Source organism: Rhinoderma darwinii (assembly GCF_050947455.1).
Source record: "Rhinoderma darwinii isolate aRhiDar2 chromosome 5 unlocalized genomic scaffold, aRhiDar2.hap1 SUPER_5_unloc_2, whole genome shotgun sequence".
Classification (NCBI taxonomy): Eukaryota; Metazoa; Chordata; class Amphibia; order Anura; family Rhinodermatidae; genus Rhinoderma; species Rhinoderma darwinii.
Window position 1 is genome coordinate 404,290 of NW_027461776.1, and position 15,012 is coordinate 419,301.

The window sequence follows — 15,012 nt, forward strand, 5'->3', positions numbered from 1 at the left end:
TATTATATAGGCACTGGTATGAGAGGTTCTATTATATAGGCACTGGTATGGGAGGTTCTATTATATAGGCACTGGTATGGGAGGTTCTATTATATAGGCACTGGTATGGGAGGTTCTATTATATAGGCACTGGTATGGGAGGTTCTATTATATAGGCACTGGTATGGGAGGTTCTATTATATAGGCACTGGTATGGGAGGTTCTATTATATAGGCACTGGTATGGGAGGTTCTATTATATAGGCACTGGTATGAGAGGTTCTATTATATAGGCACTGGTATGGGAGGTTCTATTATATAGGTACTGGTATGAGAGGTTCTATTATATAGGCACTGGTATGAGAGGTTCTATTATATAGGCACTGGTATGGGAGGTTCTATTATATAGGTACTGGTATGAGAGGTTCTATTATATAGGTACTGGTATGAGAGGTTCTATTATATAGGCACTGGTATGGGAGGTTCTATTATGTAGGCACTGGTATGGGAGGTTTTATTATATAGGCACTGGTATGGCTGGCACTACTACATGGCACTGTTATTTGTGGGTTATATGGTTGTTAGTGGGTTATTTGAGGGTTTATGTAATCGTGGGTTGTTTTGGGCTATAACTTGCTTCTGCACTATATACATGACGGTAATGTATATATAGAGCCTATACAGGATGTCACCACATACAGAAGGTGCAGTTGTCACCTGTAAGGTATCGGGTCCAGGTAAAGCTTTTGCACCAGGCCCAAGAGCTTCAAGCTTCACCTCAGACTTGGAGCAACCATTTTCCATGTGTGTTTTTTCTATATCTCCGCAGCATATATGCGGTTTAGTCGTCATTGGGGAGTAAAGTGACCCTTCCATAGTGATATTTCCCACCCGCAATTAACCAATGTCACATGATCTTTGCTATTGTACGTTTCATAAAGCGTAACTCCAGGCAAAGAATAAGACTTGAGCTCCTCATACTCCCCAAGTTTCACTTATCTGGATGGTGCCGCTCTAGTGTTCCCAGTTGTCCTCTCTGCTGAAGCCCCCACTGGTCATAACCACATAAGAACTGACTGCGGAGGTCGGTATCAGGGGTATTTTCTAACATTGAAGAAGACATTAGGTGGTCTCCAGAATGACACCACGTAGATGAAGGAAACTTTGTGGGCAGGTAGAGCTCCATAAGTCTGGCCAAGGTCTAGATTGTCACCTGCCCAGAGTCACTAATGCTGCAGACAGAAGACAGAAGTCTGGACCCCATCACTCCTCCATGATACTGGAATGCTCCCCTTCATATATTCATAGGTTTTACCTTTAACAATGAGTTTGGCCGAGGTCTGGATTCCTTCTGATTTGAAAGACACAGCTCCAGCGTCTACCTGCTTCACGGATGACAGAACGAGTCCATGTTTTTTGCCATTCACTATAATCTTGCAGGATTCTGAGGTTTTAATCTTCAAACCGTCCTTCATCCACGACCCTTCAACATCTTCATGTGAGAGCTCCAGCTCAAAGCTGGCCGAGTCCTTCTCACGGACCTCCACATCGCGGAGACCCCTGACGAGCTTGACCTGCCGCACTGAGGACGAGGCAGAATGGGGTCAGTGGCCGAAAAAAAAACTTTTCAAAGGAAATGGGAGTTCATAGAAAAAAAATAGACATCTTGGGGGATTGTCTGGGATCAGAGGGACAAAGCAGATAGTAATAAAAAAAGATCTTCCATTAACCAAAAAGAAAAACTCCAGTCATGCCGGATTCCCCCCTCCCCCTCCTTAGTGTGTGTATTAGATCCTTCCCAACACCCAACACGTCCTCACAGCTGCGCTGACACACTGACCTCTCGGGGGCGCTCTATTCAGCACAATCTGACTTTAAACTAAAGCTTCACGGTGAACACGGGATGTGAATAGTCCCATGGTGGTTGTGAAGAGGTTAAAGGGGACTTGTTGAATGATCAGTCTCGGGTTGGCTATATAACAGTATCTTATGTGAGGTTGGACTGAAGATACTCACTCTCTATATTGAGCTTGGCTTGTGTGGAGTCGTCCAGGGTCTCGCAGCCGTACAATCCACGGTCGGAGAATGTGGCGTTCTTCAAGATGAGGATTTGTTTGGTTCCCTCAGATTTGATTTCCATGTTGTCCCCAGACTGAAGGACGACTCCATTTTTCATCCATTTCACCTCTCTTGAGGGTTTGGAAAGCTCTGTCTCAAGCCGGACCGTCTGTCTCTCTTCTACAGTGACGGCTTCTAACTTCTTCTTAAACAACACTGGGGCCTCTACCAAAAGAAAGTGACTAGTGAGGGGTCGGACTGGTGAGCTGTGGGTGGCAGGACCAGTGACCCCAGAGCCTCACTCAGACACAATGAATACAGTATACAGCCTAGACGGTGGGGGGGGGGGGGGGGTAGCCCCGTTACTATAAATCATCTCTGAGGTTCTCCGTGCACAGATTGAGGGGGATACAGAGTAGACAGGAGGGAATGATGATTACTATATGAGGTGCTCCTATAGATGTGTACATACCATGGCCTATACATAGTGTCTCTCACCTCGGACCTTCAGACTGGCCGCCGTTTTTACACCTTCAGCCTCTGCAGTCATTTCTGCCGCGTCCTGTAGGGTCAGGTGGCTGATGGTCAGGCTGTGGACGGTTCCCTTCTTACTGAACTTGTATTTATTGCTTTTTTCTATCTTGGCGCCATTTCTGTACCAGGTCACCTCAGCATCATCCGGGGATACGGTGCATTTAAATGTGGCCTCTGCTCCTTCCTCCACCACCACATTACTCAGTTCAGTGGTGAATTTCACCACCCGCGGAGCTGTGGGCCATAGAATAAGAAGTTTACTGGAAGATGTTTGGACTGGAGAGAAGGTCGGTCCTTCATAGGTAATGACCCCCGAGCTCTGCTGGATTATAGACACAGCTGTGTAATGCATGTGGCCGCACAGTTGTTGTAGTCATGGCCTGTATTCAGTCACACAACATGTACAGGACAATCAGACCAAGACAGCGGGGGGGGGGGGGGGAGGGGGCGGAGGAGCGGAAGTCAACCATCGGGAGAACATGTTGCAGTTCAGGACTCCGGTTGCCTGATCCTCCAGTGACGCTCAGGACTGCTCAGACAAGGTCACTGTTACTTTTCTTTTGGGAAGGCCAGAACATGTCAATGGTAGTAAACCGTAATGGTGCGGTATCATGAGTCAACTCGAAAGTGGAGAGATTGCCCCATCCCTAACGGCCATTATTGACCACACCAGCAGAGTACTGAACACCCACTAATGACGGAAATGTCATATAAAGTAACATTAATGGAGTTACCTTTGGTTGTGAGTTGGGCCATGGTTTTCTCATCCCGGGATTGGCAGGAATACTCGCCGCCATCCTCTGCCCTCAGCTGGGAGATGGTCAGGATGCGTTTGCCTCCATCTGACTGGATCTGGAAGCGTTTGCTAGGTTTGATCTCCTCTCCATTCCTCCTCCAGGTCACGTTGCCCTTGGTCTGGCTCAGCTCACAGGTCAGTGTGACGGATGAGCCGGTCTCTCCTGTTACGGCCTCCAGCTTCTTCACAAACTTCACTGGGATTTCTGGTGGGGAGAAAAAAATCTTACAGAAAATCAGACAAAACAAGGAGGCGTCCAGATCCTACCAACGGGCAATGTCTCACCTTTGACTTGTACCCGGAACTCCTGCTGGTCACTACTGGTGCTGCAGGTATACACGGCGCTGTCCTTGCTTTCTGCTGTTTTCACTATGAGAGTCCTGGTCGCACCCTCTACACATATCTGGTACTTTTTGGAAGTGCTGAGCTCAGCGCCATCTTTAAACCATTTGACCTGAGCGTTATGAGGTTGGACAGAGGTCGACAAGGTGATGTCCTCGTGCTCTTGTACTGTGACAGCGTCTTTCTGTTCACATTTCTTCAAGAATTTGGCTTCTGGTTCTAAAGTGAAAAGTTAAAGGGCTAAATCTCATGGACCATTCAAAGAATGTGTGTACACCATGAATGATGGGAGTGCGGACTTTTTACAGGACTGCTCTGACTTCTCCTCCATGGGAGCTTCTTAATCATCTCACTCCAAACCTGAGGTCAATAATATGGGGCTGGACCCCTCTTTCCTGCATAGATTTTGGAGTCTCAGGAGCATTAGTGAGGTCAGGCTCTGAGGTTGGGAGATGAGATCGGCTCAGTTAGTGGAGGGGTTTGATCTGATAACTTGCTCCTGGACGACTAATATTAAAGGTTTCATCCAATGGTAGCAAGAAGCGAAGGCCCCTGACCTCTTCAATACAACGCATTGTACAGCGGCTGCTTTGCTCACGGAGACTGCTTGCCCATACACGTACTTGAGGGCACCTGCAGCAATGGGTGAGGTCTGAACTAATTATTTGGCGGGTGCACAAACTTTGAGAACATTCTACACCTTCTGTCTTCTAACAACTTGCATCTCGTTCCTTCTTGGAGAGGATTTTAGCGATGGAAGGCTTCATGTGGGGGCCACAATATAACCTGGTCACGTGCTAGTCCCACCCTGCCTGTCCTTCTTACTTCATAAACCATGAATAAAAGCTGCACCTTGACTTCTCCTCTGGGATTCTTGGACCTTTGTACAGACTAAATATTACACCAACCTTTCACGCTGATCTTGAAGTTGATCTTCTGTCCGGCCGCCTCACAGCTGTATTCTCCGGCGTCTTTCTTCTCCGCCTGCTCCACCACCAGACGCCGGGATTTGCCCTCCGTCTCCATTCTCAGGTTCTTGCTGGAGGTGATCAGCTTCCCGTCCTTGTACCACTTCACCTGCGTCTTCCCCTCGGAGACCTCACAGGTCAGGGTGGCGCTCTCGCTCACGATGGTCACCACCTCCTTCTTGATCTTGTCCTGGTCGATGAACGCCGGCTCCGGCTCTGAAATAAAACGGATGTCTAACGTTTTGGAAGTCCGCTAGGATTTTATGATCGTGTGTTCACTGCATTATGGACATCAGAAACTGCTATTGTAATCCAATCCTTTAGCGCTTTGTGGTCTTGGGTGCGTACGTGGGTTTCCACGCCAATGATATTTCTATTAAAGACTTAGCACTTAGAATGGTGCCATTCCATTACATCGACTAAGGTCGCAAGCAGCGCCGTTACACCAACTCATGGCAGTAATTCGTGTCTGATGAAGGTCTGAATTAAGACCGAGACCTTATGACGACCTAATTACTGTATGGAAAATAAACAACACAATTTTCTCAGATTATATCAGAGCGCTGAGTCTTTAATAGAAACAGAACCTGCGAATGTCACGTACAAACCTCAGCGGCTTCTATCAGGAGTTATACCCTAGCCGGATCTGTGTGTCCCAGTAACTACATTGTATTTGCCACCAGCTTGTTTGACTCCACTTCTAATTTGTCCCATTATACCGCACACTCGACCCTGCTACATCGCTGTCACTGAACCTCTGACTACCCTCATGAACTACACGCTACTCTACCACATGAACACCTCTCCCCTCTTACACATCACATTACCGACCCTCGGCTTATCCCACTACATTTAGGCTTCACCACTGTTGCCGCAGCGTTTTCTGGCTGGCTCCTGTTTCTGAGCCGTGGACAGCCTGACTGGCTACTGGACCATCGCCTGTATACCCTTCCTGGCACATTATAGTCAATTTCATGTTTGGAGTTGCCCATAGCGACCGTATCTTCTATTACGTCCTTTGGTCTCACTCCCCACCCGCTAATGTTATCTAGGGCATTATCCACCGCACTATTTAGAGGCACCGAAATCCTGGGACACCCGAGGAACTCGACCATAACCAAAGTTGTGGGACAGGCGTGGAATCAGATAGTTACAGCTAGAGAGAGATGTCATAACCCCCCACCTTCTATAAACACCTTCCATGGCCAACATAAAGTGGGTGGTAAAACAAACCAATCCAAATGTCTACAGAATTGTAATATATGGATCTACAGCTGTCCTAAGGTTTCTCTCCATCTGTAGAAAATAAATATCTGAGAAGCGGCATCAATGAAGCCGATGTTCCTCTTTGACACTTTGATCAAGGTTTTTATTTGAGAGCAAAGCTGCCTGAGGTGGAGTAACCCATCGTAAACCTCACCTTTCACGCTGATCTTGAAGTTGATCTTCTGTCCGGCCGCCTCACAGCTGTATTCTCCGGCGTCTTTCTTCTCCGCCTGCTCCACCACCAGATGCCGGGATTTGCCCTCAGTCTCCAGTCTCAGTTTCTTGCTGGAGGAGATCAGCTTCCCGTCCTTGTACCACTTCACCTCCGTCTTCCCCTCGGAGACCTCACAGGTCAGGGTGGCGCTCTCGCTCACGATGGCCACCACCTCCTTCTGGACCTTGTCCTGGTTGATGAAGGCCGGCTCCGGTTCTAGAGTAGAAAATATTTAAATGTTTCTGTATCTGAGTTGGACTACACCAGGTAAATCCGGATTATAAACTACACGGCATCATTCATTTACTTTTCATGATTTCTCAATAATCAGATTCACCAATGTTAAAGACATTGGTCCAAAACTGAAGACCTGCCCCATCCCGGACTCCATCACATGAAACCTCTTTTCCCTGAGATGGTACTTTGCAGCCGTCCTCCAGGTGGTTATAAATACTGAGGCTCCAAACAGCCTGGAGGTCACAAGTCACTGGTGTGGGAGACACTTGTGGCCGGTGAAGAGCAGGTTGAGGAACAATAATGTAGATAATAGCAGGAGCTCCAGGAAAAGCACCAGTCAAAAACGACAAAAATACTTGTACTGAATGTAATAGACGTGATGCTCACCTTTCACGCTGATCTTGAAGTTGATCTTCTGTCCGGCCGCCTCACAGCTGTATTCTCCGGCGTCTTTCTTCTCCGCCTGCTCCACCACCAGACGCCGCGATTTGCCCTCCGTCTCCATTCTCAGTTTCTTGCTGGAGGTGATCAGCTTCCCGTCCTTGTACCACTTCACCTGTGTCTTCCCCTCGGAGACCTCACAGGTCAGGGTGGCGCTCTCTGATAAGATGGCTTGGACCTCTTTCTTGACTTTGTCCTGGTTGGTAAAGACCGGCTCCGGTTCTAGAGTAAGAAGGGGTCGTTACACTTTATACATTATTCCCACAACTGTCCCGTCTTCTGTAAATAATGTGGTGCCGGGAAGTATCCATGATACAGGAGTTATATGTGGTGCTCAGTATTATATATCTTCAAGTCAACAATATATGAAGATCTCCGTTTCTATGTAAATTAGGAGGGCAAGTCCATCATCATCCAGATCCGGCCAAAAACCTTAAATAGAAGATCGGGACCTTAAAGAGGACCTGTCACCAGTTCAGTAAATCCCAATTTCCAACCTCATGTCAGACCTGCTGTCACGTTGATGATGTCGGTGTAATTTGTATCACAATCCGCTTTTTACTTTCCGAGTTATGAACCATTTTCTTATTATTCTAATTAGCCTAAACTAGCCAAAGGGGCGGTAACACTGAGGTTTCACTGGGGGGCGGGGTCTGTGTTGGCTGGATGACGTTGTCCTATCAGAAGCTGAGATCACGCTGTGGCAGAAGCTGTATGATGCTGATAGGATATGCAGAAAACCAGCTCTGATTGTGACTAGAGTATAAGACATGATGTACCAGGAGAATCGTAACTGCAGCTCCGGACGTAACTGGAGGCTCAGATATGATGTCTCAGCAGTATGGTGAATTAAGCTTTGGATGTGACTGTAGTATATGATAAGATGCCACAGCAGAATGGTGACCACAGCTCTAGATGTGACTAGAGTATTTGATATGATGTTATTCATTGCACAAAGTTTCCTTTACGGCATCTCGTCTACACTCTTACCTCTAGATCACCTGGTAGAGATGATTATAATTCATGACACTTTCCTCACCTTTCACGCTGATCTTGAAGTTGATCTTCTGTCCGGCCGCCTCACAGCTGTATTCTCCGGCGTCTTTCTTCTCCGCCTGCTCCACCACCAGACGCCGGGATTTGCCCTCCGTCTCCAGTCTCAGGTTCTTGCTGGAGGTGATCAGCTTCCCGTCCTTGTACCACTTCACCTGCGTCTTCCCCTCGGAGACCTCACAGGTCAGGGTGGCGCTCTCGCTCATGATGGTCACCACCTCCTTCTGGACCTTGTCTTGGTTGATGAAGGCCGGCTCCGGTTCTAGAGTAAAATGAACACAAATAGATTTTACCAATATAAAGGAGGTGAGCTTAATGTATACATGATACGTACGGAGCATTCACAAAGTATTCACACCCTTCACTTTTTCCTCATTTTATTACGTTACCTCCTTATTCTACAACAGATAATATTTGTTTCACTCGTCAATCTACAGACAATTCCCCATAACAACAAAGAGACATCAGGTATAAATATCAGCACATCCACCTTGTAAAGAAAAGAAGTCCCCACTCCTTCACAATTCTGCAGGGAAACCTTCACAAGACTTCCCGATACCATCCGTTACCCTGTGCCGTAATATTATATCTCAGCCTGCAGATAATTACCGTGATCTGCCATATTATTACAATGCTGGGATGGCGCAGACTCAGGAACTGAGCCGTCAGTAGCACCTGTGGGTGTCAGCTGTAATAGACCGCCAACACCCCACTCTATGGAGTCACAATCAGAGACAGCTCCAATTCCAACCGTTTAGCCCCTTAAATGTCACAGTCAATGCTGACCACAGCATCTAAGTGATGAGACAGGTGAGGGGACTCCCTGTCACCCCATCGGTGCACCATGGACGAGATTGCGGGGTACCAATAGCCTAAAAATGGCCCCCAGGTCTCCCATACACAGAAGAAAATTAGGCCAGAGGCCGGGCACGCTAGGCTACTAGTCAGTTTTACATTGGAACATATAATACATCACCATACAGAAGTATTGTGCTGTATTATATGAACGATCAGAAGGTTCCCATAGTGGGACTAAGAAAAAAAAAGTGTGAAAAAAAGCTTTGGAAAAGTATAAAAAAAAAACATTAAAGTCAAAAAAACAAGAGCCTTTACTTCCTTCCCTCATAAACTCTGAACAAGTAGGATTCACTCCAAACAGATAATACAAAAGAGAATACAAAAGAGAATACAAAAGAGAATACAAAAGAGAATACATGTAGAAAACTCAACATCATCCAATACGTAAAAAACTGAATATTCCATTAGTTCTTATAACGACAGATGCAGAAAGAGCTTTTCACTCGGTCGGTTGGCAATTTTTTTAATTAACACTCTTAAAATGTATCTTCCCAGATTTTATGATGGAAAAAATCACGGCCCTATACAAGAACCCCCTGCCAGGATTAAAATGAATGGAAACCTGTCCCATCCAGTTATAATTGGGACTGGCACGAGACACGGCCGTCCACTATCCCCCTTACTATTCGTCTTAAAGGGTAATAAACGGCAGAAGTTTGGATTTGTGGGGGTCCGAGCACTGAGACCCCCACCGATCACTAAAACGAAGCAGCTGAAGGTCTCGTGTGAGCTCTGAGCCGCTTCGTGTCTGTTCGGCTTTTTCCGGAAATCAATGTATCACGGATTGGCTCTCGTTTGCTCCTTTCACACGGAGCAATGATTGGACACGTATAGGGACGAGCACTCGTTACTACGATCGTTCATCCCTATACATTTTCATCATGTCGGCAGCACGTGTAAGGGGGTGATACTGCCCCTTTAAGTCGCACATCTTCCCTGAGCATCCTTCATGTTTGTTGGCACTTTCATTCTGTGTTCCCTCTTGTCTGGAGTGATGACTGCTCCTGTTTTATCTGTACCTACTAAATGTGTTATCTAGTGGATGCCTTCCATGTTATTAGCAGCTGCTAGCTGTCACTGCAGGACCAGTGATTGAAGGGACAGCGCTGTCTGGCAGGAAGTGGAAGTCAGTGGTGGCCATGTGACACGTGTAGAGAAAGAGAGAAGCTGCAGAGAGAAGACCAGAGGAGTTGCCAGAGGAAGAAGCTGCACTGGAAGAGAAGACACCAGAGGAGGTGCCAGAGGAAGAAGATGCACTGGAAGAGGACACCAGAGGAGGTGCCAGGGGGAGAAGCTGCACTGGAAGAGAGGACACAAGAGGAGGTGCCAGGGGGAGAAGCTGCACTGGAAGAGAGGACACCAGAGGAGGTGCCAGAGGAAGAAGCTGCAGAGAGAAGACCAGAGGAGTTGCCAGAGGAAGAAGCTGCAATGGAAGAGAAGACACCAGAGGAGGTGCCAGAGGAAGAAGCTGCACTGGAAGAGAAGACACCAGAGGAGGTGCCAGAGGAAGAAGCTGCACTGGAAGAGAGGACACCAGAGGAGGTGCCAGAGGAAGACGCTGCACTGGAAGAGAGGCCACCAGAGGAGGTGCCAGAGGAAGAAGCTGCACTGGAAGAGAGGACACCAGAGGAGGTGCCAGAGGAAGAAGCTGCACTGGAAGAGAAGACACCAGAAGAGGTGCCAGAGGAAGAAGCTGCACTGGAAGAGGACACCAGAGGAGGTGCCAGGGGGAGAAGCTGCACTGGAAGAGAGGACACAAGAGGAGGTGCCAGGGGGAGAAGCTGCACTGGAAGAGAGGACACCAGAGGAGGTGCCAGAGGAAGAAGCTGCAGAGAGAAGACCAGAGGAGTTGCCAGAGGAAGAAGCTGCAATGGAAGAGAAGACACCAGAGGAGGTGCCAGAGGAAGAAGCTGCACTAGAAGAGAGGACACCAGAGGAGGTGCCAGAGGAAGAAGATGCACTGGAAGAGGACACCAGAGGAGGTGCCAGGGGGAGAAGCTGCACTGGAAGAGAGGACACAAGAGGAGGTGCCAGGGGCAGAAGCTGCCCTAGAAGAGAGGACACCAGAGGAGGTGCCAGAGGAAGAAGCTGCACTAGAAGAGAGGACACCAGAGGAGGTGCCAGAGGAAGAAGCTGCACTGGAAGAGGACACCAGAGGAGGTGCCAGGGGGAGAAGCTGCACTGGAAGAGAGGACACGAGGAGGTGCCAGGGGGAGAAGCTGCACTGGAAGAGAGGACACCAGAGGAGGTGCCAGAGGAAGAAGCTGCAGAGAGAAGACCAGAGAAGTTGCCAGAGGAAGAAGCTGCAATGGAAGAGAAGACACCAGAGGAGGTGCCAGAGGAAGAAGCTGCACTGGAAGAGAAGACACCAGAGGAGGTGCCAGAGGAAGAAGCTGCACTGGAAGAGAGGACACCAGAGGAGGTGCCAGAGGAAGAAGCTTCACTGGAAGAGAGGACACCAGAGGAGGTGCCAGGGGGAGTAGCTGCACTGGAAGAGGACACCAGAGGGGGTGCCAGAGGAAGAAGCTGCACTGGAAGAGAGGACACCAGAGGAGGTGCCAGAGGAAGAAGCTGCACTGGAAGAGAGGACACCAGAGGAGGTGCCAGAGGAAGACGCTGCACTGGAAGAGAGGACACCAGAGGAGGTGCCAGAGGAAGAAGCTGCACTGGAAGAGAGGACACCAGAGGAGGTGCCAGAGGAAGAAGCTGCACTGGAAGAGAGGACACCAGAGGAGGTGCCAGAGGAAGAAGCTGCACTGGAAGAGAGGACACCAGAGGAGGTGCCAGAGGAAGAAGCTGCACTGGAAGAGAAGACACCAGAGGAGGTGCCAGAGGAAGAAGCTGCACTGGAAGAGAAGACACCAGAGGAGGTGCCAGAGGAAGAAGCTGAACTGGAAGAGAGGACACCAGAGGAGGTGCCAGGGGGAGAAACTGCACTGGAAGAGAGGACACCAGAGGAGGTGACAGAGGAAGAAGCTGCAGAGAGAAGACCAGAGGAGTTGCCAGAGGAAGAAGCTGCACTGGAAGAGAAGACACCAGAGGAGGTGCCAGAGGAAGAAGCTGTACTGGAAGAGAGGACACCAGAGGAGGTGCCAGGGGGAGTAGCTGAACTGGAAGAGTACACCAGAGGGGGTGCCAGAGGAAGAAGCTGAACTGCAAGAGAGGACACAAGAGGAGGGGCCAGAGGAAGAAGCTGCACTAGAAGAGAGGACACCAGAGGAGGTGCCAGAGGAAGAAGCTGTACAGGAAGAGAGGTCACCAGAGGAGGTGCCAGAGGAAGAAGCTGCACTGGAAGAGAGGACACCAGAGGAGGTGCCAGAGGAAGAAGCTGCACTGGAAGAGAGGACACCAGAGGAAATGCAGAGGAAGAAGCTGCACTGGAAGAGAGGACACCAGAGAAGGTGCCAGGGGGAGAAGCTGCACTGGAAGAGAGGACACCAGAGGAGGTGCCAGGGGGAGAAGCTGCACAAGAAGAGAGGACACCGGAGGAGGTGCCAGAGGAAGAAGCTGCACTGGAAGAGAGGACACCAGAGGAGGTGCCAGGGGGAAAAGCTGCACTGGAAGAGTGGACACCAGAGGAGGTGCCAGAGGAAGAAGCTGCACTAGAAGAGAGGACACCAGAGGAGGTGCCAGAGGAAGAAGCTGCACTGGAAGAGGACACCAGAGGAGGTGCCAGGGGGAGAAGCTGCACTGGAAGAGAGGACACAAGAGGAGGTGCCAGGGGGAGAAGCTGCACTGGAAGAGAGGACACCAGAGGAGGTGCCAGAGGAAGAAGCTGCAGAGAGAAGACCAGAGGAGTTGCCAGAGGAAGAAGCTGCAATGGAAGAGAAGACACCAGAGGAGGTGCCAGAGGAAGAAGCTGCACTAGAAGAGAGGACACCAGAGGAGGTGCCAGAGGAAGTAGATGCACTGGAAGAGGACACCAGAGGAGGTGCCAGGGGGAGAAGCTGCACTGGAAGAGAGGACACAAGAGGAGGTGCCAGGGGCAGAAGCTGCCCTAGAAGAGAGGACACCAGAGGAGGTGCCAGAGGAAGAAGCTGCACTAGAAGAGAGGACACCAGAGGAGGTGCCAGAGGAAGAAGCTGCACTGGAAGAGGACACCAGAGGAGGTGCCAGGGGGAGAAGCTGCACTGGAAGAGAGGACACGAGGAGGTGCCAGGGGGAGAAGCTGCACTGGAAGAGAGGACACCAGAGGAGGTGCCAGAGGAAGAAGCTGCAGAGAGAAGACCAGAGGAGTTGCCAGAGGAAGAAGCTGCACTGGAAGAGAAGACACCAGAGGAGGTGCCAGAGGAAGAAGCTGCACTGGAAGAAAGGACACCAGAGGAGGTGCCAGAGGAAGAAGCTGCACTGGAAGAGAGGACACCAGAGGAGGTGCCAGGGGGAGTAGCTGCACTGGAAGAGGACACCAGAGGGGGTGCCAGAGGAAGAAGCTGCACTGGAAGAGAGGACACCAGAGGAGGTGCCAGAGGAAGAAGCTGCACTGGAAGAGAGGACACCAGAGGAGGTGCCAGAGGAAGACGCTGCACTGGAAGAGAGGACACCAGAGGAGGTGCCAGAGGAAGAAGCTGCACTGGAAGAGAGGACACCAGAGGAGGTGCCAGAGGAAGAAGCTGCACTGGAAGAGGACACCAGAGGAGGTGCCAGGGGGAGAAGCTGCACTGGAAGAGAGGACACGATGAGGTGCCAGGGGGAGAAGCTGCACTGGAAGAGAGAACACCAGAGGAGGTGCCAGAGGAAGAAGCTGCAGAGAGAAGACCAGAGGAGTTGCCAGAGGAAGAAGCTGCAATGGAAGAGAAGACACCAGAGGAGGTGCCAGAGGAAGAAGCTGCACTGGAAGAGAAGACACCAGAGGAGGTGCCAGAGGAAGAAGCTGCACTGGAAGAGAGGACACCAGAGGAGGTGCCAGGGGGAGTAGCTGCACTGGAAGAGGACACCAGAGGGGGTGCCAGAGGAAGAAGCTGCACTGGAAGAGAGGACACCAGAGGAGGTGCCAGAGGAAGACGCTGCACTGGAAGAGAGGACACCAGAGGAGGTGCCAGAGGAAGAAGCTGCACTGGAAGAGAGGACACCAGAGGAGGTGCCAGAGGAAGAAGCTGCAGAGAGAAGTCCAGAGGAGTTGCCAGAGGAAGAAGCTGCACTGGAAGAGAAGACACCAGAGGAGGTGCCAGAGGAAGAAGCTGCACTGGAAGAAAGGACACCAGAGGAGGTGCCAGAGGAAGAAGCTGCACTGGAAGAGAGGACACCAGAGGAGGTGCCAGGGGGAGTAGCTGCACTGGAAGAGGACACCAGAGGGGGTGCCAGAGGAAGAAGCTGCACTGGAAGAGAGGACACCAGAGGAGGTGCCAGAGGAAGAAGCTGCACTGGAAGAGAGGACACCAGAGGAGGTGCCAGAGGAAGACGCTGCACTGGAAGAGTGGACACCAGAGGAGGTGCCAGAGGAAGAAGCTGCACTGGAAGAGAGGACACCAGAGGAGGTGCCAGAGGAAGAAGCTGCACTGGAAGAGGACACCAGAGGAGGTGCCAGGGGGAGAAGCTGCACTGGAAGAGAGGACACGATGAGGTGCCAGGGGGAGAAGCTGCACTGGAAGAGAGAACACCAGAGGAGGTGCCAGAGGAAGAAGCTGCAGAGAGAAGACCAGAGGAGTTGCCAGAGGAAGAAGCTGCAATGGAAGAGAAGACACCAGAGGAGGTGCCAGAGGAAGAAGCTGCACTGGAAGAGAAGACACCAGAGGAGGTGCCAGAGGAAGAAGCTGCACTGGAAGAGAGGACACCAGAGGAGGTGCCAGGGGGAGTAGCTGCACTGGAAGAGGACACCAGAGGGGGTGCCAGAGGAAGAAGCTGCACTGGAAGAGAGGACACCAGAGGAGGTGCCAGAGGAAGAAGCTGCACTGGAAGAGAGGACACCAGAGGAGGTGCCAGAGGAAGACGCTGCACTGGAAGAGAGGACACCAGAGGAGGTGCCAGAGGAAGAAGCTGCACTGGAAGAGAGGACACCAGAGGAGGTGCCAGAGGAAGAAGCTGCACTGGAAGAGAAGACACCAGAGGAGGTGCCAGAGGAAGAAGCTGCCCTGGAAGAGAAGACACCAGAGGAGGTGCCAGAGGAAGAAGCTGCACTGGAAGAGAGGACACCAGAGGAGGTGCCAGGGGGAGAAACTGCACTGGAAGAGAGGACACCAGAGGAGGTGCCAGAGGAAGAAGCTGCAGAGAGAAGACCAGAGGAGTTGCCAGAGGAAGAAGCTGCACTGGAAGAGAAGACACCAGAGGAGG

The 15,012-nt window shown here is 50.5% G+C and overlaps 1 protein-coding gene across 1 annotated transcript in view; it reads right to left on the reverse strand.

Moving 5' to 3' along the window:
• The window catches only part of OBSCN (obscurin, cytoskeletal calmodulin and titin-interacting RhoGEF), a 297,141-nt gene that overhangs the window by 215,410 nt on the left and 66,719 nt on the right, over positions 1-15,012 (reverse strand). Inside the window, exons 11-19 of the mRNA XM_075847538.1 lie at positions 7,874-8,149; positions 6,781-7,056; positions 6,097-6,372; positions 4,617-4,892; positions 3,652-3,927; positions 3,305-3,571; positions 2,535-2,804; positions 1,995-2,261; positions 1,294-1,560 (exon numbers count right to left, since the gene is read on the reverse strand). Of these exons, the coding sequence (XP_075703653.1) occupies positions 1,294-1,560; positions 1,995-2,261; positions 2,535-2,804; positions 3,305-3,571; positions 3,652-3,927; positions 4,617-4,892; positions 6,097-6,372; positions 6,781-7,056; positions 7,874-8,149 (2,451 nt within the window). The remainder of the gene's footprint in view (positions 1-1,293; positions 1,561-1,994; positions 2,262-2,534; positions 2,805-3,304; positions 3,572-3,651; positions 3,928-4,616; positions 4,893-6,096; positions 6,373-6,780; positions 7,057-7,873; positions 8,150-15,012) is intronic.